We start from the raw sequence: 26,172 nt of genomic DNA on the forward strand, positions 1-26,172 counted from the left end.
GGCCAGATCTGGTGTCCCTTCAGGATGAGGTGAGTCTCCCCAGTTCTTCCCCGGTGGAGAAGGGGTAGCAAACTTTCCAGAGCTTGTGCAGGCACAGGATGGACGGTGCTGAGGTCCCCCGACCCCCATCACAGTGCACTGCAGTAAGTCACTGTCCAGTGTTTCTGCTGACGGAGTGGAGGGGTCCTGTGAATAGCCCAGTGCCTTTTTTCTGTTTCCCGTGTTATAACATTTTAAATCAGGGAAGTCACTTGAGAGTTTGTCAGTTGGTTGATCTATACTTTTGTATTCTTTTACCCAGAAAATAACTTCTAATTTGTATGATTCATTTACTTGATGCTAAGACTACAGTATTTGAAATTAAATACTACTTTCAGTCTGAGTCTGAAGTTGTCTTTCTCCTTTATTTTGCAGTTCTTCTTGCCATGAAGGATGACAGTGAGAAAGTTCCGAGTTTGTTAACTGACTATATTTTGAAAGGTGAGTTTTAAAGTGGTACACACACGTAAAGTGGCTGCGAGTTTTGATTAGTCAGTTCAGCGCATCATCATGGTAAGATTCAAAGTAATTTCTAAACATAATTTTCATCTTATTGCATGGGGTGAGGATAAATAGGTTGAATGGCATATGCTTTGAACATTATTGTTATATAAAATTTAACATTTATCTGGAGTCCTGGGCTGGAAAATACTTTCCACAGCTGAATTTTGAACATTGAGGGAGGCAGTAAAAGGCCAGTAATAAAACACTGCTAGTTACGTGGGTGTCAGTGTAGACGTGTTGATGCTGGGAGGCTTCAAAAGCAGATTCTCAAGGAAGACGGTAGACAAGGAAGGACAGACATCAGTGGGGACAGATGAGGGAGAAAATGGTCCAACCAGTTACCAGTTTCAAGGGGGACACAGAAGAGATTGGTGTGGTGGGCAGGGAGGGGAGGCGAGTAGGGAAAGAGGCTTTCAGACGCTGGACAGTGAAAGATGGGTCATCAGTCTTAGGAGTAAGATCGGGATCCCGCAAGATGGGGACACACAAGGCGAGGCAGTCGAGAAGTTAAGGGGGTCACTCCTGAGTGATCAGGAGGAGGCCAGAGCACTCAGGCAGATAGAGGCCAAACTAATACTTTTCTGTGAAATTCTTATTTTCTTTTAAAAGCAGCAGTTATTTAGTGCAGTAGATTTTGAAGGCATCACAGAATACATCTGCACTTGGAGTGCAGGCCTCTCCGGTAACACTCTCCTTGGGAGTCTAAGGGAGGTTCAGATTTTTGTTTGGAGAATTCCAGTATCTCGGATGGGCCTTTTCTTCACCCACAGCTTCATAACAAGGGAAGAGGTTTGAAGTGCACAGTGCATGAGTATTAGGTATGAGACCGGATGCGACTGTCAATACTCACGTCAGCCGTTAGTGGGGTTAACGGGGAGAAGACCGTACTAACACTGTGTTTGCACACACCATTGTTGTTTTTCTGATGGGTGACTTTCCTCCCTATTAAGTTCTGAGTTTTTGTTTTTATACCTGACATCTTTGTTTGCTTTTGTGTTTTGCTAGCATTGGTATGAAGGCTGGATTGTTCGGAGGTTTGTTCTTCTAGATGTGGAACAGGAATGAGACAAACAGAAAGAACCTATCTGAGTTTAATTACAGTGGCGTCTCGGGGGCACTGCCAGGTCCAGAGTGCGCTTGGGAACAATTCTCTAGCGCTCCTAGCATTTGTCTGCACGGTGGGCGGGGGGTGCTAGGACCCCGAGAGCGTCTAGAGTGGGGGTAGAGCCGGTGGGGTGATTTTGAATTCTTAACCCTGAGAACCTAGGACTGTCACTGTGACCCATCCCGCATGCCGCAGGGAGGCAGCACCTGGCTAACTGCCCAAGCTCAGCTGCTGGCTCCTGTCTGTAAGCTCCGTTCCGTCCCTAGCGTCCCTGCTTCCGATGCGCTTTCACTGTGCACGTGTGATGCTTTTGTCTTGGGCCTGTGTTGTGAGGACCAGGTGGAAAGGAAGCCAACTCACTTGGGCAGGGCTCGGCAGTCCAGAGACTGCAAAGGCCGTTCCGTTCTGGGCAGCCAGGAGCCTACGCGGGGTAATGTAAAAGCTTTTCCACCTACCCTCAAATGCACAGCCTGTCAGCTGCTCCTCTTCCTTGGGGATAATAGTGGGGCGTTTTGCTCAAGGCAGAACACGCCTTTTCCTTGTCCGGCTGGTCTCTGTCATTGTCTCAGTACAGATGTGTGGCTTGGCTGTCCAAATGTGCTACCTTAGTTTTAATGCAAAGGTCAGAGTGACAGGTGAAGCGGCCTCATTTGGCCGGAGGAGAGTCAGGTGGGTGCTGTGTGGGCTGAGTCAGCGTCTCCTCCTCACACTGCCAAAGGCCCCACTGCAGCCTGTGCCACCCCTGCTCCCGGCGACAGTGCTAAAGCTCAGGAGATGTGAGTACGGCTGCTGCTGTGCCAGTCGGAGTTAGGAAGAAAAGCAGCGCACAGTCTTGTACCTTGTTTGACCTCACAAGGCAGCCCATTTGCTGTTACGGACCCTGTGGCACAGGGCTAAGGTTACGGGCTTCTGCTGGTCTCTAAGTGGTGCCCGCTGAGACACGGCCTTTGGTGGCTCATTTCTGCGAAGTTCTGATGTGTCGTGAGGGTATTTCTCATTGTTGAGTTGTAGCTTCTTCGGACATTTAAAAACTTGACTATTACAGATCCTTGCATTAACCTTTAGTCCTCGTTACTTAAGACCCTCATTCTCTCATTGTTTTTTATATACATACTAAATGTATATAAAGTACACATTCGATGTAGATGTGTACAAGTTACATTTTTTCCTAAAAGTTTTTTTTTTCTTTTAGTTCTGTGTCCCACCTAGAGCAGCATTACTCGAGGAGCAGCTTTCTCTTCCACGGACTACAAATGTGATGTCCTATAGCATTATTCAGAACGCTGGCCACCGTGTCCTTCCTGCTGTTGGAAACCCAGCACACTTGAACTTGGGTTTGTGATACAGTATTAATAGATCATGACTTCACTAATGCTCTGTTTATAGAACCCGGAGAACTATGGCATTCAAATTCTAGAGATGGTTTTCGGTAAACCTGCTAACAATGATGAAACTCTTCTCTTAGTAGAGAGATAAATTGTGCATGTGCAGTTACAGTTTTCTAGTATGCTCCTTTGAGTTTGTACGGCTTTCTACATCTAAATTGCACTGAAGAACTAGCGTGAAGCTTTGAGATTTATACCGCAGCTATTCTTCAGTGTTGGCAAGAACAGATTTTTATAAGACAACTGTACGTATTACCCACCAGTATTGTCCGGAGACCAAAACTGAAATTTGTGCCGTTTGGAGGACGCCACACCGGAAGCGTTACGGCTCGTGGACCCCACCTCGGCGGGTGACCGGCCTGGGAGCCCGCCGCTGGTTTCGCCGCTGTTCCCATTTTCACCATGGCGTTGCCATGTCTCTCTCGTGTTCCCTGTAGCTGTGTCAGTTTTGTGTGTCTGTGACGAAGTGTACTTTAAAGGAGCCTGTATCCTTCCTGGTGCTTAAGAAACTGCTGCAGCACTGCCCACACGGAGCCCTAACGGTTCTGTCGCTTGTCCCCGTGTGTCCCCATTTCCCATCTTCCCTGTAGTCCTAATTCGACACAGCTACTCACCGACATATCACTCATCATGAACCATGTTGCCAGTTTCAATCAAGTTGATGGTGTTTAATAAATGTAAAAACATACATTCTTAAGAGCCTTGAGTTTGTTTCTTTCCCCCTTTGGGGTACTGTACTCTAGCACTTTATACGAGTGTCTGTCACTGAAGTATGTGAGCCGGGGAAGCCTGCCTTAGCCCCACGACGCTGAATTCTAGCTCTTGCTGAGCTGCTGTGGAACAAATGTCCAGCATTTTCTGTGTTGAGTTCCAGCAGCTGTGGCACTGTCCTCACCGACTTGTGTGTCAGGGAGCCTACATGGGACCTGCATCAGGGACTCAAACATCCACCTAAGCTTGTGTCCTTGCTCCGCTGACAGAGATAGCTGGACTAAGAAGCAGGAGGCTGCTCAGAGTTTGATACTAGTGTGGCATTTTACTTACCTAAGCGTTTGTGCAATTTGAAATTGTTTCCTTGTTTGTATTAGTGTTATTTGACAAGGGAATATGTGGAACTCAGTTGCCACTTCCCCTTGAATTCATGAAGATGTCTACTTGTTACTCTGAACTTACATAAATTTGATCTGAATTTGTCAAAAACAGTATGCCTTGTATGAGAAATGTAGATTTAAAAGATAAAGAGTATAGCAAAAAGTCCTTAGGGAAGTGTTTCTGGACTATTCCGCAGTGGTCTGCTTGCCTCATTCTGAAGCTGACTGGAGCGTGCCTACTTCTCCCTGTCTGCTCGGCCCCCTTGTAAATGACTGGTCCACTGATTTTGTTTTAAATGCTTCTTCAGCAGTAAGTGGCTGTAGGTGTTCCCGTCACATTTCTTTTCCTCCACATGATGCATTAGTTTTGAGACAGGTTATCTGTAACCTGGAAGTCAAATCCAAGGTGCTTCAGTATCTCAAGGTGTTCAAGCACCAACATAATGCTACAAATGGGAAGTTCCTCACCTCACTTTAGGTGACAGATCACAGTGAAAACACAGTACCACCATACTATATGAGTGACCATTAGGCTGTGTGTAGAGCGTGTATGAAATGTAAGTGGAGTATGTTTAGATTTGGGTCTCATTCCCAAGATACCTCATTATGTGTAGGCAAAAGTATTCCAAATTGTAAAGGTCTCAGATGCCTGAAGTGTGAAGGTAAAGCACACTTGCCCTGACTCGGGGTGAGCGCACTGCTGACTCGTGACCTGTGGTAAGCAGGGTTCTGGCTCCCTAGGGCGCAGCACCCTGTGCCATGTACTCCGGCACTGTGTTGACAAGGAACTCTTTGGGAGGGGCACCTGCTGAGAAGAACATGCTTCTTGTGACACTGAAGATATGCTGTGTGTCTGTCTTTGTAGATAAGGAATCTTAGAAAGCTCCATGTGATTTGACTCGAAGTGTTTATTTGTTGCCAACAGCCAAGCTGCAAATCTTCCTGTGAGAGCTTTCCTTTTTGAAGAAAACAAAACAAACTGTAGAACTACGGTGCACTCCAAGTGCCATATATCTATTTTATTCTTCAGGAAATTATATTTGTTTTTGTTTTACAACAGCACAACAGGAACCAAAGTAAAAGAGTAATACATACAGCACTCAGGATAAATCATATCTTTAAAATAGAAAAATTTACACCTTGTCCTATATCTTGTTAGTATTTTCATATGGCCATGATTGAAAAAACAAAAAGCAAGCATTTACAATTTTTTTCGATAAAGGCTTTTTGTGCCAGGAATGGATTAATTGTCGACAAAATTTTATACTAATCAGACGGATGTAAATCTATTTTGGTAACATATCATTAACAAATTCCTTTTGGAAATAGATAAAAAATATTGCCCCTTGATAATAAATCTTTTTGTTTCTCTGATGCAAACAGCTACAACACCTTTTTCTTTTTTCTTTTTGATATTCTAAGACAAAAAAATGGTTAATCTTCAGATTAATAAATTAGGTCATTATAATAATAAATTAATTTTTTTTAAAGTTCAGCAACCTCTGTCCAAGTATTTACAACAATACTTGAAAGTTCCTTTACAAAACAACACATTTTCTTTTCACATTAAGCATACTGGGTGTCTGTGTCTTTCACAACAAGCATTTTTAAAAGAAGAATCAATGCACAAATGGGTCATTAGTATAAAAGTGCTAAGAGCTGTTTGAAAAGTTAACACTATAATATACAGTCATATTTGAGGCAAACTATAACAAACTTCCAGCTTATTGTGGACAATATTCCAGTAGTTGTTTCAAACAGTTGTTTGAAAAAAAAAAAAATCCAGGAGCTGATTAGTGATGCATATAAAAACTGCCATCAATATCTCTGGCCAGTGAGCAAATTGAAAACCAACTGAAAGCAAATCCAAATGAAGAAGATTGTGATAAAGAAGTGTCTTCTCCACAGCAGGTGTGATGCTGGCTGCTCAAGGTGCGTGCACACACACACACATACATACACACACACACTCTCGCACAAACAGCTTCCCAATTAAACTGCAGGTAGAATGAGATTTTTGTGTTATTAAAAAAAATCTAAGTGATCAAAAGCATTGATAAGGAAGGAATGCCTGTTTATCTGCCTTTGTTCTGGTTAAAATCTCATAAAAATACATTCAACAGGAAAACATAAATTGTATGTGTATAAATATATATGTATATATATTATATACACATGCACACAAATACTTTTGTTTTTTGAAGCATAAGATACATAAATATCCCTATAATTGCTAAAGTTTAAAGAGGCATAATTTTTTTTTGAGCTTCAACAAAGGTGCTTGAATAATATACAATTAAAATGAAGTAGTTTCTATTTTGTAGAATCATTCTATAATAAGGAAACAAAATCCCCAAACAGTCTTTTTAAAAAAAAAAGTTTCTTCTTAAGCTAGAGCTTCGACAAGAACTATGAACAACCAACAACAGAACAGAACAAAGCAACAACCAACGATGCGGTTTAGCCCCTGGAAACGCCTGGTGTCCTTCACCCTCTCTCCCTCCTTCCTGCCACGCTGTTACAAGAAAAGCTCCAGTGCTCACATCAAGAAGTGACTTAGGTCTTGTTCATCTGCTGTCTCTTCTAGGAACTGGCTGACTGGCTTGGAAGAAAACAAAAGCAGCAAAAAAGTATAACTGTCTAGATCCTTAATAACCCGCTTTAGAGAAATGTGGCTATCTCACATCTCCCTGGCTTGCTCACTGCCTACTGCAGCTGTGACTGTATACAAAAGAAACTTGTGGCTTTAGACCTGGGATGGCTATCAAAAGTTCTGATGCACTCATCTGGTAGTTCTAAGGTGGTTACGGCAGCTGGGTCGCAAGGCCTTTTTTGTTTCCTGCTCATTCAGGCCTGAGCTTTGCAGCAACCAGTGCAGTCTTCGGAGCAACAGGAAAAAAATATCCTCTGGGCCACTGAACTGCTTCTGTTTTACTGGATTTCTCCTCGAGCCAAGCTGACCAATTTTTCTTCCCAACCCCCTCCCCCGTTTCCCCAACCAAACTCACTGCCCCCACCCTCAAGAATCTCTACAGCTATATTACAAGCAGATATACCTTAGCAACTTTAAAAACTTTGGTTCTAAGAAAACACTTGGTCAGTTATCTTGAGGAAAAGCGGGAATGCTTGTTCTGCACATTGCTGTAGACAGAGCCCATCCCAGTAAGTTCTCAGCGCTGTACACCAAGTCACAATCCAATACAACCCACTAAGCAAGTGCACAAATTCTAGTTTACTCTTAACAACAGATTTAGCTGATTTCTGTCTTTCAAAACTTCGGCCCCGGTGACTTTCTTCACACAGTTTGGTAGAAATTGTCTGCCTGTAGATGGTTCTGTTTCTGCATGCTGTAGAAGCCACTGAATCTTGCATCGGGTTCAGCAATTCTTAGCATTCTCTGGGAACCGTCCACCTGGACACGGGTTCCCTTCTTGCAGTCCACAGATACCAACTGATTATTCAAGGAAGAAGGCTATTCAGTGAGAAGAGGAAAAGAAAAACAAACACACACACACAGAATTAGTTGTCTTACATTCTCAAGTGTACCGACGTTCATGACCTAATCAGGTGAGGTAAGAGCTCCACCGGTCCCCGATGGTCAGCCTGAACGTGGGTGACACACCTTGCTGTAGTTGCACCTAGGCTTCTATTGATGAAGTGAGTGACTCGGTAACTGAATTGAAACCCTTGAAGCAAAGGCTTGTGTGTAAGAGGGCTGGAAAATTAAAAGAAGTTAACAACCAGGCAGCTTTTAACCCAAAGCCATGCTCTGTAAGCTTGAGGTTATGTGTCAGGCTGGCTCTGCTATGCAGCGCTGCATCTCGGGATTTTGTGAGCAGGTTTCTATTCCCAGCTTTGCACAGGGGCAGCTGTAGACTACTCAGCACCGTCTCCCAACCCGGCATGAGCCCTGAATAGAGGATGTGCTCCATGCAGAAAGGAAAGCCCAGGCGGGATACTACTGGGCGGAAAGTTTGTATGTAACGGTTAAACAGATGGTAAGGTGGCTGAAACATTCAGGTTTCTAATTCTCAACGTTGTATGATTTTTAAAAATACAAAAGGCACGATTAGACTTGGAAGAAATTATGACTTATTTCCCATAGTACAGTTTAAGCCTTTAAAAATAGGCAGACTCAGAGGCCTGTTGCATTTGTATTCAAACACATCCACACCTTTTCCCTCTGACGAGAAGCCTGCTTCTCTGGCTTGTGCGGCGGTCCCTGACACAGTCCCTGCCTGGTGCTGCTTCTCCCTTTTACACGTCTACCTGTCTGTTGGACTTCTGTGTTTCCTCATTATCTTCAAGCTCTCTTATTGCCCTTTTTTGAGTATTCTTTCTTTCCCTTTGTGATTTCTGTTTTCTTCCAATTCTGCATTAGTAACTGAGAAATATGAGGTGATCAACTTTTGATTTCTAATATAAACACTAATTTAGGAATCAATCTACAAGTATCTGTTCACTTGAGAACTTTAAATTACATCAGGAAGCCAGTCCATGAGCAATCAGGACTCACTAACAAGCGGATGATGGGGATCACCCAGGGATCAATCCAGTCCTGGCTAAGAACTGTATTTTTGATTGCTATGGCTCAATATGCATTTGAGGCTACGAGCAGTAAAGTATAAATTTCATTGGCTCATACAAAAGATATTAAACAATTTTAAGGACGTGCCATAGTGTAAGCTTCCCTCGTTTCATCACTTCAGAGACTGTACCTTCCTCAGGACCGTACCTTAGTTGGTGTTCGATACCAGCACAGCAGTGGTATCCACTGTTTCTTCTGATTGATGAACAGGAATGCTATTATAATGGAGAGGCATATTACTATGGGAACCACAACCAAGACAATGGAGTCCAGCGAGGAGTCTTCGCTTGGGTGCAGCCTGTTATTGTCTCTGTAATCTACCTGGAGGTGACCCATATCTAAAAGAAAACAAATTCCAACCATTTGTTACTTAAACCAGAATTTTGAAGCATTGTTTGAATTACACAGCAACTTGGTTTTATTGCTTCCCAGAACTCTGAGGCTAAACACATGATTAATTACCGTCTAATGTTGATCCAGCAGAGGGTAAAGTGCTTACGGGTGGATTAAAATAAAAACACAAGTTAGGGTGAGCATGTTAATAACTGGGCAAGATGATACTAGCTGTAGCTCATCAAGAACCTAAAAGTGGCTAACATCAGTAACTTAAACATTTTGACTAACAGTGAACATTTTGATTACAGTTAACATATATGGTCTGAAGTTTTGAAATAAACATTAGTTCCTTGCTTACTGGCAAACAGGAGACTAAGACAAAGTATCTTCTAACTGTTATTATGGCAAAGATTAATTAGAACAAAAGAAAAACCAGCATCAGAAGCTGATCTTTTGGTTCTTTCTGGTTTTCTTAGTTCTTTCTGTAAGTTTGCTGAAAAACTCACTGTATTTTCCTGCCTCAATTAACTGTACTTGCACAGGGCTCACTTAATTTTGCTTTGAAACAGGGTCACTTCATCCTGTTTGTTTTTATTTTTGTTTCCATAATACCATTTCACAGGTTTTCTAAGTGTATCAAAGACCAGTTTAGTGAGAGAGCAGGACACAGACAATCAAAGAGAATTACTCTACAGCTGTTCCGGTGCTGCTTGTGAAATAATGCAGCTCTGAGATATCAAGACTCTCCTAGTTTAAAACTCAGGATGTGGGTGATCTGCTTGTGCATCTGCTCTGGGCAGGGGTGGGAAGGAACGGGAAGAGAGTTTTCCTACTCATGTTAGCCAGCGCAGGTGTTAATACGTTCTAGCAAGGGGAGAAAAGAAACATTTATCAGGATCAAGAAAAATGTCACAGACAAAAGCAACACTGTATTGATAAATTCAGGTTTTATATAAAAAGTGATATATATATAATAAAGGTTTTAAATAAAAACGAATAAATAGAAAACCAATCTTTACAATCTTGTGTTCCAAGTGACACAGGGAGTGGTTTTAGGAGCATGTCTTACAAGAAGACTGAAAAATAAATTAAGAATACTGGTGACAGGAAAATGAAGCTGAAACTGAAGTTTCTGTACAAAACTGGGTCTTTGTATTCTGTTTTGATGCTAAAAGCAAGCCGTAGTTAACTCTGAGCTGTCCAGAAGCCAAAGCAAAAACGCAAACAGGTATCAGCAGTAAGAGTCGCAATCGCTTTCAGGTTACATCAGTTGTGTGGCAGAAGCATATACTGACACCAAGGACGTGAACAGGAGTACTGTGCACAGGTCCTCAATGTCCTGCCCTGAATCGGGCTGTTCTTACAACCAAAGCCCACGTCCACCACAGAGCCAGGTGCGCAGCAGCCACTGATATTTGCCGACTGAATGGCTGTGTGCATAATGCTAACGCACATCTGGGAAGACCCATGAAACATGGAGCCAGAATTCGGGTCCAGGAATTTGGTGCTCTGGTCATCTAGCTTGACCCCAGCAAAACTGAAGTATCTACAGTAACAGACCATGAGTCTCTAAAGCACTGTGTGCTGCTTCTCCCAAAAGAAATACAGACTCTCTAGGAATCTTTTTTTTTTTTTTTTTGAGAATGTATTTGGTGTTGACAGGAGGCAGTATTGAGCCATCGCTCAGAGCAAGTTTACAGGAGGGTTCTTTCAGAGACAGCAGTAAATACTAAAAGGAACTCGGCCTACTACTTAGCTATCAAGAAACAAACTAACCTCTTTATTATACACAACTGAAAGGACTGAGCAAGCAAAAAAAAAAAATCATGGAATAAACCGGTGACTGGATAATTCAACACATGTAATAAATTGAACTCTCCTGGACATGAAAACCACGCAGAAGAAGAGGGTGATCACTGCATCGTGCTCAGGGCGGAGCCCACAGGGGGCAGAGACTAGCTCACTGTTACCTTGCTTATGAAGTTTATTCACTTGACTCCTGACGACCAGGAACATATTTCTTTCCATCAGGGCCAAGTCCCTGAGCATGTAGGGTCAAGAACTTTATCCAGTTCCTTGCTGACTTACTTTATCAGTGTTTGGTGTTTAATATGTCCCCAGCTAAGCAAGTCTGGCCTGCAGCAGTTATCTGAACTTGCTTGGGCAAGCCATTTAAGCTACTCACAGGAAATTTCAAATATTAGGAAGACCAGAACATCTCAAGTCACTTCTATGCTTACCTCTAGGGAGATGAATGATGTCATTTTCACTGGGTGTGGGCCACACGGGGACCTCCAGGTCAATCTCTCCATGGTAATTTTTCTTCTCAATGGGTATGTTAGTTGGTTCTGGGACATACATTTCTAAAAGAAGGAAGCAGTTTTCATAAGAGATGATGGAGACGCTGCCTTTCTGTTGGCTTTTCTACCCTTAACCCAAATGGACTGTCCAATGCAATGCTGTGCTTCTCAAGACACGAAGGTTCAGTTTCTGCTTCCACCTCATTGATGCGACAGTCCCCAGCCCAGCTCTGCAGTGCTGGGAAGCCTTTCTCACAATGAAGAGAACAAGCTTTTTACCCCACCAGTTGTCAAGTGGTGCCGGCTCTGTGGTTCTGTATAAACTGATGCTGACTAAAATAGAGTAATTTACTCGGAACAGCTGAATGTTGTACTTTAATAACTGTCGCTCTTTAATCTGTTAAGAGTTCAATCAAATGCATAAAGTGCCAGCGGCATCTGACTCGGTTCCCCCTCTTGTCTCCCACTGAGGGGACGGCTGGAGGCAGCGCTCGGGAGGCCTGTGCTGCGTCTCAGGGTCTGTTAGGGTGCAAGTGGGACCAACTCTGGACACTCATCCTCAGGGTCTGTGTCTGCACTGTCTGCTTGGATCTAAAGGCATCTCGAGCAACACAACACTGTAACATGAAACAAAAGTGTCTAAGAAGAACATTCTTTATCCTTACATGTTTTTAAAAACCAAGTTCTAGGAGGAATTGGAGAAGAAAATTTAGAGCTCTTCTCAGCAACCACATATTTATACCTCTGCTTCATCTGGCTGAAAACTGGCCCAACAGTTTACCAGAAAGAAGTAGTTCTTAACCTCTATTTTCAAAATGTGACAACGGAAGACAGCACCACTCCCGTATTTTCTTTTGATCAGATCCATTCCATATGAAGTGATTTTTATAACGATGCTAGGCACCATTAATGATAACTCACTATAACCCACAGACCAAAATAAATACATAACTATAAATTAAACAGGGCTCATAATTCTATCTCACTGTTTTCAATCCCAAAGCTATCAGGCTTTCAACGAAGTGACAAGAACAAAGTACCTGCGTGAGTTAATGAAGCACCTGGCCAGGGACACAGACTCTGAGAGGCTCAAGAAACCGCTCATGGTTATGTGCTCATAAGAGGCAGAGGTGAGATTCCAATGTACAACATTCCAGCATTCTGCGATTCCAAAGCTCAGGTTTTCTTGCTTTGTCCCAGTATAAAGCCACTCTAGTCCCAGCCCTCTAACCTGAGGTCTCACTGAAACACCTTTGGACTTAAAAGGCCTTCAGTTTCAAAAAGTTCAGTGGGTCCCTGCAAGCTCCAGGATTAGAAGTAGAATGTACTGAAACTATTATGTGCAGAAACAGGATTAAACACAAACAGTTCTCAAGAAGCCAGGTGTGGTGGTGCATACCTCCAAGCCTGGCACTTGGGAGGCTGAGGCAGGAGGACTGCCTGGAGTTTGAGGCCAGCCTGAGTGACAAAATGAATTCAGAGCCAGCCTGGACTATACAGTGAGATACTGTCTCAAAATTTTCTATATTAGAATCATCCAATCATCTTACAAACTGTACTGATGCTGCTAGGTCTGGATTTGGTAGGTCTGGGCCAGTGATGCTGGGAGGAGTCTGTTTGTAGAGGGACACTTGCTCTGCCCACCCGCTAAAAAGCCAGATTTGTGGCATGACTCTTCTCAATGACTCTGGGAAGAAAAACATTTGTGTGACATCTTTCAGTCCCTCCCCTGCCCTGTGTAGCTTGTAGAGTGTGGTCTTCCTGTTCCAGCGGGACCCAAGTGCGGCTGGCCCCCAGGGCTAGCACGCAAGAGGAATGGGCAGTCTGTCCCACCAGACCTGTGTCTGCTGACAGCCATGCAACAGACGTCTCCACAGAGGCTCCACAGCTGGGGGTCAACCCAGGTCCACCCCCACCAGGTCTCACCTGGTGAGAGCAGCAGGAAGCAGCTTTGAAATTGGCAGGCCTGGTCCATCCCTACTTAAGGGGAGGTTTCAGGAAAAACTATGCCAATAACGCATATTCCAGGGGCTAAGTGCTCCTCCCACAGAGGCTTTAAAAAGCTCTATCTAGTTGGCACACGCAGGGGACAGGATGGGTCTAGGGTAAAGGAGAATGTCTTCTGTGACAGTTAGGCCTGAGCACTTCCTGTGAGGCAGATGCTGGTCTGGGTGCTGAGGAGTCAGCTCTGAGAAATCTCGACCCTCGCTGAGTTCCAGCGTCTCTCCCGATGACCGCTCCTGACGGTGCTTCTCACTGCTCAGCAGCTCCCGCCTGTCCTTTGTGTCAGCTTGGACCACCAGACTGGGCTCAGCTCTGATTAAAACCTATCTACATCTCTTTTCTTTCTCATAACATATAGCTTCAATTCAGAGCCCTCAGGTGTGTGTGTGTCACTTCCTTTCAATTCAAATTTAAGAGGAAAACTGCCTCTGAGTAGTTTTACCAAAAAAAAAAAAAAAAAAAAAAAAAGACGATAAATCTATCAGCAAAAAGGAGTGAAAAAGCTGTTTTTGTTCCACGCCTGGATCCAGGCCTTGCAAGGCCAAACACTGCATCAACCCAGCTCACACACAACCCTTGTGCTCCCCTAGCAGAGCCCTTCTGAGCTGCTCCTCCTGCAGATGGGCAGAGCTGGGAGACCAACACAAGACTCCTCCACCATGCCATCAAGATCAAGGCCACCAGGTCACAATCTACGATTTGTCTGTGATTCTATCTGATGTGAACTTTAGCGTTCAGTGGTATTGAAGACAACTTACTGATGAAATATTTTATTTTCAGAGTATGTGGTCATTTTTAGGATCACTGTCCTTACAATATCCTTTTCTGCAATCTGGGGCAGGCTGCTTCAGGCTCATAAGCTGAGGACACCGGTTTTTTGGGAGGTGACTCCTGAAGTAACTTAGGACCCAGAGTGTCCCAGATCTTCTGCTAAACAGCTGCACGACTTTGCTCTGTCTAGGGTCAAAGCAAAGGTCCTGTTGGCTGGAGAAACCAGAATGCCCCTAACATTTTATCTGTCCTTCATAGCAGCTCTGGGAGAGACATGCACCAGCCGGATGAGGAGCGGAAGCCTGAAGCTCTGGTGAGGAGCTCTAAGGTCAGGCAGTCAGCTCTCAAAACAAGGGGCCAGAATCCAGCTGCCTTCATCAGTACAAGGCAAAAACCTGACGGTCACACCTGCTTAACAGGAAGGTAGAGAAGGGATTCATCCACAACACAATAAGAGTTAACATAAATTCTATAAAGCCTGAGATGTCACTGGAGAAATCCTGAGTGATGAACAAGTACGTCAGCAATATCTGTCCTCATATGAAAGTCACAAACCAAGAGACTGACACTTCCTTCATTCCTGCATCACTGCCTGGATGTGGGTCCCCATCTGCAGTGCATACCTCAGCTGTCCTGGCTTCTTACACTCTAGTCCTTCCAACACATGCCCTGCCAGTCTCCCCCAAATACACCTGCCATTCGTGTCCAACTCCGGCTCAAAAATGAGCCTTCTCACTCGTACAAAGAACAAAATAGGCATTAGTAAATCTTGACCAGTGCTCATCTTTTCTGTCCTTATTTCCTGCTTACTAGAATTCACATCTCCAGCGGCACTGGCTAGGAGATGTGAATTCTAGAGATTCTCATCTCCACGTCTTTGGTCAGACTACCTTCTGTGAATCACTCCAATAAAGAGTACACCTATCTTTCAAGATCTGTGCAACTCCTTTCTCTGTGAACTCCTCCCTTAAGAGTAAAACCCAACGCATGAATTTGGCATCGACGGTCTACATCAGAGTTCTACAATCAGCATCTCTAATGCCTCTCCCGTTCTCTTTTGGAATACTGCAATCACGCTGGTCAAAAACTTTCGCTTCTGCTCAGCTTTCGGAGAGTGGGTAGGTGAGGAGAGTCTGGCAAAAGGAAACTCAGAGGAAGAAGAGAGAGCTAGTGCTGAGAAAGCCAAGGGGAGAAAGGCTCTCAGGTGGGAAGAGCTGCACTAGGAACTGCTATTACCCACATCAAGGTGCTGAGCGCCAACTGTTTTGCATTTAACATTGTTCTTTTCAGGTGATAAATGGACATTTTCAGAAGTGCTCAAACAGGGCTAGTCTGTACAATACCCAAAAAAGAGGCCAACATGTGCACTGTTCAGCTAAGCACTCTGGGTTGTACAATTTACAGCATAAAATGTGCTCTTACATTGGCCGGAATCCCAGGTTCTGTCTGGAGGGGAGTAAGACCCTAACACAATGCTGCAAAAGGACAGGAGAACCGAGGTGCGGGTGTCGAGGTCCTGACGTCTGCAGGACCTCCCTCAGTGGGTACACTGCCCTCACTTCTGTCTCTGCCATCCAGACTGCCTGGGGGGCCTTGCGGTTGAGGGGCTCAGCTTGGGAATGCTGCTCAGAAGCTGCCCAGGCAGGGTGCAAGTCCTGTATTTCCGGGATTAGGAGTAGAGTCAGATGCAGTACAGAAGCAGAAACAAGCAGGGAGCCTGGGTAGGAGCAGCCAGGCAGTTGTGGGGGCCTTAGGTTAAAACTAAGAGACTGAACGATGCAGCTGACATAAAGAGGGGGATTTTGGAAGAGACACAGGCATGGGGGGCCACGACAGCCAGCTGGGGGGCATTCACTGGCTACGCTCTGTGTGGGAAGAGATGAAAAGGTCACCTGAAGACTTGGCAGAAGCTGCATGTGTGGTGGGGTTAAAGGCTGGAACTGATGAACTGAAAAAAGAATGAACCAGAACCGCATTCTTTAAATGCCAGCCTTCCCTGCAGGGTCTGACACACATTCACATCGTAACGGCGCTCAAGCGTATTCCCTCTGGTGTCTGATCTTGGGGCACTTTTAACGAGGTCTAACACAGGACTGTAACTGCTACTCTGACAGGACAGATGTCTTTAACAGGTGGTTACCTGTATGTTGTAGGGAAAGTTCCTGCCAGGGAAGGTTCTGAGAATTTAAGTTGGAAAAACCGCAGCGATTGGGATCTGGAAGCCAAATCAGCCCTCAGCTGGGTGGTCGGTTACCCTGGGTGTGTGTGTGGGAAAATTTTAGCTGGACCTCACGGCTGAGCGAGCAGCTTCTGGGTCAGAAATCAACACTGCACCTGGACAGTGGAAGGATGGTGGCTGAATACCTGGACACATCGGGCAGCAACTTCCTTCCACGTTGATGGGCTCAACACAGGGCAGGGGCGGGCAGCTGACGGTCGAGCAGAGGGTCTGGCCCTGCAGGCAGTAGCAGTGTGTGCAGCTGTCAATGTCCCACCGCTCCTCGTCGGCGTAGGCCTTCCCACCGAAGTGGCACACCGCCTTCTTCGGAACTGTGTCTTCTGGTGGAAAGAACAGCACATGCTGGAGTTGCCTGGGGTGACAACACTCGACACTACACACGAGATGCAAGGAGGGGCAGCTCTGTACTATCACACTGGGCTCTAAGTCTGTCAGAATTCGGAGCATCATCTGTTTCCCGTCCCCTGCTGCCATCTCCCAGGAGGCCTTCACAAGTGGTGGCCTCAAGCTGATCAAAGGCCACGCGCGCGAACTCAGGGTGGTAACTGAAGCAACCCGCTGGGCAGTCATCAGACTGTCATCTACAGAGAGAGACACAGACACCGAGAAAAGACCCAGCGAAGTGTATTTTAGCTGGAGCCAGACTCAAAAAAGCCCCATTTTTAGGTAAGTGACGCAGGGAAAAGGTAAGGCATGACAGTGGCAGCATTGCTACAGAACCCACCGGTCTCCTCCCCGTCCCAGGGGGGAGTTCACGATGGGTCAGCAATTGTCTTCATTTTTCAGAGGTGTGGAGATTTCTCTCACCAACAAAACCAGTTATAGCCGAACTACTTTTTCCTCTCCCCCTTTGCCATCCTAAATTCCGCTCTCAGTCAACCCTTTTTTGAAAGTTCCTTTCTCTTATTAACTTATGTACAGCCAGTCCTTTCCCTCTACACTCAAGAATGGTGGTTCTGAGTGAGCCCAGGTGACCCCAAGTGACCCCATGTGACGGGAGCAGGAGGAGATGGGGCAGATCTGTGGAGAAACACGAGCACTTCCTGATGCAGCGGGCCAGGAACTAGATGACTCCTATTACTCGGGGGAAACTTTATGTTCAGATTCCAAAGGCAGCTTCACTCACCCCTGGCCACTGGTAAATGAAAAACTACGCAGGAATCTGGAAGGAAAGCTCCTTCGGGAAGGAGGGGGCCCCGGGGCCTGCGCTCTCCCTTCCTGGAAGGCAGCTGGGAAGTGCTTAGCAGGGAAACTGCTCACCGGACAGACACAAAGCACACAGGACAGAACCCAGGATGTCCGAGCACAGGAAGCCACTTACATCATGCTTAAAAATGTGTCGTCTCACATTTTCAACATTTTTCTACCATTTGTCCTTCTGATGCTTATAAGGTTCAGCAAGGAATACCGAATAATTATGATAAGTTCTAGTTATTTTCAGAACTTTTCTAGTATCTACTTTAAAAGGACGTCACTGTGTACATGTTCCACAGAAATATGCTGGCACACTATTAGGTTAAAACCAAATCTGGAGGCTTTCAAACCCAACCTGTGACTCAAGTTTGTACCAACGTGGGATTCTTAAAGGAAGTGACTCAAGACACACAAAATGTACCTGTCGGACTGGCGAAGCAGAGTCTAATTCAAGTAAAATTGTGACCTCAGTCAACATTTCACCAAGGGCACTAGTTCTGGCCATCAAATCTAAAGCCTACTGGGTAGAGAATTCGTTATGGAAGGGGGCATTCCTTTACAAAGCAAGCATACTGATTTTATCTGACATAAACCTTACAACAGCTCAGGACAGACCAGCATCACAGGCTAAAATTCGAGCAACCATGTTACTCTGCGAGAAAACTGTGAAAGAGAAAGTGAGGAGCCTTGCGCATCCTATCTGTCCCTTTGTGCCTCTTTCCTTGATGGCCTCTTCCCAGTGCTGCTCTTGGAAGAGAAAGTAGAGGACGAACAGACATACAAGGGAGGACTCTTCAAAAGGGGGCTTGATTCAAGGCCAACTACTGCTGGTCTGCATTTTCTTAAGATCCTAATGAGATATTTAATGCTAATTTAATGTTTATAAGGCCAAAATTATCTCTTAAAATTAGGTTAAGATGTTACAAAGAGTTATTGTATGCTACACATTAGAACACCATTTATACATTTTACAGAACTGAGGATGAAGAAGGCAATTCCTTGGCCCAGAGGCCAGCACAGAATGGGGAGAGACAGGCCTGGGGTCCCCAACCAATGTGAATGAAACACAGAGCCAGACAACATGAAGGCCAAAAGGAACTGGGCTAGGAAACTGAGAAAGCGTCACCCAGGATTTGATGTTTGCTTCCACCTTGAGGAGTGAACAGGAGAAGAACACGAAGAAGGCAGAGGAAAGGCAGAGGTAGACAGTGTGCCCAAGAGCTGAGCTTTCTGGAAGGACATGGGAAGTGTCAAGGTATACAGGTGTGCATGTGTGTGTGCGTGTGCATGTGCGTGCGCACAAAGTGGACTGTAAGGGGTCTTAACTGAAAAACTCAGATCTCTTCCTATAGAGAGAGGGACTTTACTTTCTTTTTCAGAAGGGAACTCTGGAATATGACAGCACAGTCCTAACGGGTTCGTTCAAGGGGGTGTGATATGGTGGACATGGAAAGGCCGGGTTAGATCTGAGAGCTGTTTCTGAGAACTAAGCGTCAGGACATGGCTGGGGAGAAGGGAGCCACGAAGACGATCCGGACTCTAGCATGGAGGCTGGGCAGAGGTCATTCTAATACGAGTCATTTCCTGCTTTGAGTAAACAGTGGGTGACTTTGATGGGGACCTGGTGAGGCCTCGTCAAACAGTTCAGATATCCTACGGACCAACCAGAACTGTAGCAGGTGATCTGCGAACCCTAATCTCCCTGTGTGAACATGGTTGGAAAGCTGTCATGAGCACACAGCAGACCTGAGGCTTACCAAGATAAAAGGTGGCAAATTTCAGCCGGCCACTGGAAGGCACAGGCAGGAAAAGCTCAGTGCAGAGTCTGTGCGAACGTGTCAGGCAGAGCTGCTATGCTGTGCCTTTCATATGGCTTTAAAATGTTTACACGCCTTTGATCTAGTCACAATTCTACTTATAGTAATCTAGCTCAAGGAAGTAATAAGAAAAGACTTGAAAGAGAAGTTGTTTATGGCAACGTCACTGTGGTATTATTGCTAATAGCAAGACATTAGGGAGAAAACCTGTGTCCATCAATAAGAGAACACTGAAATGACTCACTGTATAACTGCTTGAGAGAATACTATGTTGTTATATGTAGTCTACATGCAACCACATAATAACAACTAAAAACTCCAAGGAAGGAAGGAAAATCTTAATAGTGACTGTTAGACAAGGACTGAAGTTTTCTTTAACAATGAAACAAGCTACTCTTGATAACAATTCAAAAATATCTAAAGCAGATCTTCTCACACACAGGTACACTCATGTGCAACACTCATCTCCCCTAACCTTGGCTACCCACGAAGATGAGAACAAGGGGAGGGCAAGTCTTGGACTGAGGTTGGAAATCTGTCCATGTAAAGTGGTGTTCCCGAGTGATCCAACCCATTTAGAAGAACTTCAACAGACTGTAAGAAAACTGTACCACACAAGCAGTTTGGACCAAAGATTGAATGCTGGGCTATGGCATAACACAAGCATTTACGTAAACCACTGATTCCACTGTATGAGATCACTAGCTAAAAAGCATATTAAAAAAAAAAAAAAGATAAAAAGCATATTTATAAAATGATGAGAAAAACCAACTACTCTGAATGCTTTGGAGGTGACAGAGTGAAAGTTTGACCACATATGAGGTGAAATTAGTATTTCTCATTCTGTCACAAAATAATTTCGTACTAAGTTCCATGAAGGTCAACCATTCAGAGGGCAGACTGTAGTGGACCGTGACTGTGGAGGCCCCACAGAGATTCGTGGTGCCCACCTGCTCAGAGGAAGAGATTCCTGGAGTGGTCAGGACCCTACACAGCCTAAGTGAAACTATTTCCTTGCAAGGGGTGGGCTGACTGTCAAGCACCTGGGTTTTTCTCCCAATTTATCTGTTTCACTCAAGCTCTACTCATCACTAATTAACTCAGAAGCATCTCACCTTCAATTTCAGTTCATCTGCAACTACGTTCATTCAAACTTGAGTCCAAGTTGAAAGCCTTGTGGTGGCAGAGGGGCAGAGCACAGGGATCAATGCCAGCCCACTGACAGGAGACGGTGCTGGCAGGATCCTTTTCATGCTGGCTGTCTGCCATGTTCAGGACCAACGGAAGGCCGAGTTGGTGTCAGTGCCCGAATGTGGGTGAGTCAACATTAGTTGTGGCTATACTGCTTTGGGGCGGCAGGGACCCCAAACGTACCAGTCACTAATTCATGATGAACACTATTTTAGAGGGTGTAACTGAGAAATGTTTGATATCACAGTTAATCAGTTTAAATCATAACATATTTCATAAGTATAACTTCTTTTTCATGTGTCGTCTAAAACTGAGCCACGGTTGCCCGAGACATGGGTTGGTCATTGCTTTACTGAATTTTTACATGAATAATGGGAGACTCTTGGTTTTTTGGAAAAGTTCTGGCTAATTTTTACCAAGGTGGCTGCCACCTGGTCCAGATTAGATTAGAGCTTAGTTAATGTGGCTTTATAGAAATATTCTGCTTGAGTACATTTCCCTTGAAAGAGCGAAGACCTGAAAAAGCAAACTTCGGCCAACAAAGACGTGTTGGTGACCGCATGACTTAGCCGCCTGCACTTCCCCTCGGTACACTGGCTTCTTCCAGGAACTATCTGGGTTTATCTAAGAAAGCTCTGCTGCAAAGTTTTAGAAACTTTTAGGAGCAGGAGGACAAGAGGACACGTCTAAGCAACTAAAGTTCTAATAAACTAATAAAATCACTATAGTCTTTTGGGGGAGCAATGGTCTAGTCAAGAGGATGTTACAGTACTCATATTTTAAGTATTCAGCCTGAAGAGGGAAGCAGAAAAAGACTGGAATAAGACAGGATAATCTTATTCGAGTATGTAACCACCCACTGGGTTGTGGCATTAATTCTAATGTTTATCACTCCAATGGGCTGCTTAAGCTGAAGATGACATCAGGTTCTGTCCAGTCCCTATTTGAACTCACAGCTTCCACTTGTTGAATGAGTCAATTCCATTTAAGCTCCACAGCCCAAGACACAGAGTACTGTTATAACCCCACAGACATGTGAGGGACAGGGAAGTGAAGTTCCTTGCCCAGGATGTGTGGCTACGAAGGGTGAGGCGAGGACAGGAACCTGAGAGCATCTGGCTCCACAGATGCCCAGTGCGATGGCCCCGGGAGGGCCACTCTCTGGGCAGGTGATGGTCCCACACAAACCAAAGCAGTCACTGCCAACTGATCTAGGAAGTGGGCGCCACTCCTGTCACCTGACGGCGTTTACATGCCTGGAACGGTGCTGTCAGGGAATGAAGACAGCAAAGTGACTCCCAAGAGTTCATGATCCTCTTGAAAATGTCTCCCTCGACAGATGTCTCCCCACCTCTTGCTCACAGGAAAAGGACTTGAGCAGAATGTTCCAAGGAAAACATGAGGTGTGACACTAATAAAGTTTATTTTTAAAACAAACACATCAGGAGTTGTATCTCCAAACAAACATGATCCCCCTCTCACTAGTTCGTGCAGCAGGCTATCCATGCATTCCAATGACAACGCCCTTGCTTTATACAGCTTTGGAATTTTCTTTTGCAAAGGCATCCAGAGCCAGTTTTTGAAACACACAAGGAAGGCACTGACTCCTTCATGGTCACCCTTGGTTTAGATCACCCCTGGTTTCCTCGGCTCTGGCCCATACTTCACCCAGGAGACTCAGTTTGAGGTGACCCAAGCTTCTTCCGGTAACAGAGCTGCAGCCAGCGGCCAAAGATCTGCTCTGCCCCCGTAATCACCACTGTGAATCAGCACCTGGAGCCCTCCTCCACTGCGGCTGCATCACAGGGACCCTTTGACTCATGAAAAGCTCTGGTTATGCCCATTTTGGATTCAAATACAGGCAACATTGTCTCGTAATACCTCTGACTACAACAAAAATACACAGCGTCTTCAGTTGAAGAGTTTTTCCTCTTCCATTTTTCCTGGATTCTTGCTGATGTGAAAAGGGAAGAAGTGGTCAGGTCTTGAGATGCTCTCTTTTTCCAGGTTGACTTCAACTGCTTAAACTTCATAATCTCAAGTTTTTCCAAGTTAAGAATACTTACCAGACTGTAGAGATTAGATTCTGCTTTTCATTGTCGAGCTATTTATACCATAAAGCTAACTGATGGCTGGGGAAATCTACTAATCTGTCTTTTTCCTCTATCAAAATCCAATTAACCCAACTTCAGATCTCAGTCACTGATGTGAACACACAGCCTTCGCCGACTCTGCCCGTGATGCTAGCTACACTTACACCCCTGAAGGCAAAGCACCTCCAGACTGTTCCCTGCTTCCCTTCATGGACGGCTAGAGATCCCCTGTGCCCCATCTAACCCTAACCTATGCTAAAGTTGGGCTTTCACTCTCTGCCTAGGACACAGCTTTCTTGGATGGACACTTCAGGTTCTAATTCTGTTCTGGTGGTCACGCTGTGGGAGTAACTTCCTGGGAGGAAGTCAGGCAGCTTTAGAAATTGCATCAGTTCTTTCAAATCTCCTGTGTACTATTCAGGGTCCGGAAAAGTAATTTACTCTGGGATCTTGGTGGCCAAGAAGCTAAATGCAGCTCTCAGTCTCAGAATAAGTCCTCCTGCAAACCAACCCAGCACAGCACGATGGTGGGGCGTTTGTTCCTTCCACTCAGGGAGATGAGGCCTGATGAAAGCACCATTCTGAGCCTGGGACACAGCAGTATGAAAGGTGTTCAAGACCTGGCTATGGAAGGAAGTGCTCGGTCGGGATCCAGAGGGTCTCATAAGACTTGTGTAAGTCCGTATGTAAAAGGATGTGCCAAAGGTTTTTTTTTTTCTGGACAGGACTCACTATGAAGTTCAGGCTGAATTCACACATGTAAGTCCAGGCTGGCCTCAAACTCACAGTGATCCTCCTGCCTTAGCTTCCAAGTGCTGCGATTACAGGTGTATACCACCCTGCCCAGCTGTGCCAAAGGTTTAGAAAATGATGTGCAGATAGCTGGCCATGATTGTAACATTCCACTTTAATATAGGTTTTTAAGTTCTAGGTTGGAGGGATTTAAGGAAAACTTTGTGAAATCATTTAGGCTGGTGTAAAAGGTACCAGGTACACTATGAATGACCAGAGATTTAATACACGAAGTGGAAAAGATAGCTAAGTATTATCAGCTGTGTCATTACACAGCTGACTTGGGTAGGTATAGTGAAAGCACTTTTTAAAATGTTGGTTACAGCGCACTATAATATTTCTTCTCTGTCCCACATAGGAACAAACTGCCACTCATAATCACTTTTTTACTTTCTGATAAGATACCTAATCTCTGGCCTGTGATGTTATTTTTATTTCTGCATCATGAGCTGGAAACATAAGCTTGGGAGTTACATGAAATATGGGCAGGCCCTGTTTGAGGAAAACACTGTAATTAAAGAAAGAAAAAGACATAAAGAGACAAAGAAAAACTGGAATGAAGCAGGAATCTGAGCAAGTGACACAGAGCTCACTAGGAAGTGTGCAGACTCACAAGCACAGATGCTGAGTTTCACTGTGCTGGCTCAGGGGACGCCGTCCCAAGTTTTGTCTAATGCAGGACCTGGACAGTCTGAATGAGGCAGAAATCTAATTCACCAACAGTGATTATATCAGTGAATCATTATAGAGCTTTTTGGCTAAAAAAAAAACAAAAACAAAAAACCCCTACTGATTTCATTTAAAGTTTCATCATTTTGTCTTATAACTTTTAGTTTCTAATGCTGCTTGTTAATATCTTTTTAAGAATTAAGACAAATATTAGTACAGAGTTGACTCTTGCCTCTGTATAATGTCTTAATTGCTGTAAAGTTTACTTTGCTGTGTTTTCTTCTGTATAGTTTTTGGGATGGAAAACTGCCGTCTATTTATAAAGGTCACAAGGGCCTTTCAGGTTCTTTATTTATTTATTTAGTCTTTTGGAGACAGGATCTCACTATGCAGTTTAGGCTGGTTTTGAACTCATGGTGATCCCCACCTCAGCTTCTTGAATCGACAAGGGTGCACCACCATGCCTGATCAGGTTTCTTTAACATACTGTAATGAACTGGTGATTGTCTACGGTTCCAAGTCAATAAAAGAACTGTAAATTTCACTGTGATGCTTAAGGAGAAATCTTACCAAACTGGCAAACACAGTTGAGTCTTGGCTGGTTCCTGCCGTATGCAAGGAGAGCACAACCTCTCAGTAATTAGACTTTAATCCTCATACTATGCAGCTACTGTGGGTTAAGTACTTCATAGATTTCCCCGAGATGGTTTGAGGACTCATTTGAATCTTCAACTTTAAATGCAGTCTCTTTCATAGCCAGGTCTACAGTTTAGTATCCACTGGTACATGGATGGTACGGAAATCATTTTGGAAATAAATAAATAAATAAATAAATACAAAATTCAGTGTAGTCTAAAAGGCAAGTGGGCACAATGAAACATCAGGATGGCTCAAATAAGAAGAAATGAATCAAATTTCCTTAAGGATTTGAAACAAGTGGTCTGTGCCAAAGAGTATAGCACCCAGTTAGAAACACCTTCAGGTGGGAGCCGCCGGACTCCCAGACTGGCCAATCTCCACACCCACAGATGTTTCACCTTGTCTTCCCCAAAGTCTGTTAGATTCCACCTGCAGCTTCCAGAGGGTCTCGCTCACATTCCTGCCCTTCGGTGGGCAGAAATCTGCTTTGGCCTCCTGGACAGACACAGGAGGAAAAGGCCCTGCCGGCAGACCTCCCCTGTGGAAATGCAGGGCCAGCGTCCCTCTGTTGCAGCCCACTCTCACACAGGACATGGGACAAGCGCTGACGGCAGCTCTGAGCTCTGCCCCAGGTGACTGAATTTCTGCTCACACTGCCCCAGGCCTGCGAAGGACACTGAAGACAGGAAAGGAAGCTTCTTAGGGGAGATGCAGGAAGACACATCTCCCAGGTTGCAGAATAAAACCTAACTGAAAAGTGTTAATTTTTCTTGCAGAAACTTCAGACCACCTCCAAAGTTGGTACAATGCATGTGTGACAACCAGAATGTCTTTATTCTCACATTCTAAACAACACACGGATGAGCATTCTCTTTCCCCTGCCTTTCCACTGATCACAACTCTGCTTTCATTAAGTCACTTTACCTCTGTGACAGTGGGGCCTCGGTATATGGGCCACAGCGACCCGCAACTGTGAAGGGCAAACAGGAGATGTACAGTGGCTCTTCCCCACCCCAGGAGGGCCTGCCAGGGTGACTGACACCCTTTCCTGGGATCATGGTGGATCGACTCTTCACACACGACCAGCCTCTTAGAGTAAACACTTCTCCTTTCTGACAGTGAGCGAAGAAGAGGAAACAGGACAGTGAAGATGAGGGGCCAGGCACTGCCACCCCACATTTATGTTACAGAAAAGCATGCTGTTTCCACCTGGATCACAGTAAGATAACAGAAGGCGCCATGGACTTTGAGAGATAAGAACAGGCAGGATGAAGCATTATCCAAAATATTCTCGTCCTTCACAAGCTCATCACTGAGATGTTACATCCAGGATCTCCTCTTGCAGAAGCGATGGGCTACACGTAAGAGCAAAACCTGAGGATCTACCTGATGCACATTCCTCAGTCAGCTCCTTC

General features: G+C 44.8%; 2 protein-coding genes across 10 annotated transcripts in view; one reads left to right on the forward strand and one right to left on the reverse strand.

Moving 5' to 3' along the window:
- Fez2 (fasciculation and elongation protein zeta 2) overlaps positions 1 to 3,730 on the forward strand; it is a 39,192-nt gene extending 35,462 nt beyond the window's left edge. For 3 of the 5 annotated variants that reach the window (XR_010040771.1, XM_063229856.1, XM_063229864.1), the window contains 2 exons: positions 415 to 480; positions 2,841 to 3,730. Coding sequence is in view for 3 of the 5 variants with exons in the window: in XM_063229856.1 (XP_063085926.1) it covers positions 415 to 480; positions 2,841 to 2,857 (83 nt within the window). In the remaining 2 variants the exon portion in view is untranslated. Of the gene's footprint in view, positions 1 to 414; positions 481 to 1,548; positions 1,578 to 2,840 lie in introns of all 5 variants that reach the window. The other 2 variants (XR_010040775.1, XM_063229859.1) reach the window with 1 other exon arrangement.
- A 1,382-nt stretch (positions 3,731 to 5,112) lies between these two features.
- The window catches only part of Crim1 (cysteine rich transmembrane BMP regulator 1), a 180,639-nt gene continuing 159,579 nt past the window's right edge, over positions 5,113 to 26,172 (reverse strand). For all 5 annotated transcript variants that reach the window (XM_063229824.1, XM_063229842.1, XM_063229829.1 and 2 more), the window contains 4 exons: positions 16,488 to 16,682; positions 11,289 to 11,411; positions 8,860 to 9,050; positions 5,113 to 7,596 (listed from right to left, as the gene is read on the reverse strand). In XM_063229824.1, the coding sequence (XP_063085894.1) occupies positions 7,420 to 7,596; positions 8,860 to 9,050; positions 11,289 to 11,411; positions 16,488 to 16,682 (686 nt within the window). In that variant the 3' untranslated portion in view covers positions 5,113 to 7,419. The remainder of the gene's footprint in view (positions 7,597 to 8,859; positions 9,051 to 11,288; positions 11,412 to 16,487; positions 16,683 to 26,172) is intronic.

This window comes from Cavia porcellus, unplaced genomic scaffold (genome assembly GCF_034190915.1).
Source record: "Cavia porcellus strain 051 isolate PalLab524CR breed Dunkin Hartley unplaced genomic scaffold, mCavPor4.1 scaffold_1, whole genome shotgun sequence".
Lineage (NCBI taxonomy): Eukaryota > Metazoa > Chordata > Mammalia > Rodentia > Caviidae > Cavia > Cavia porcellus.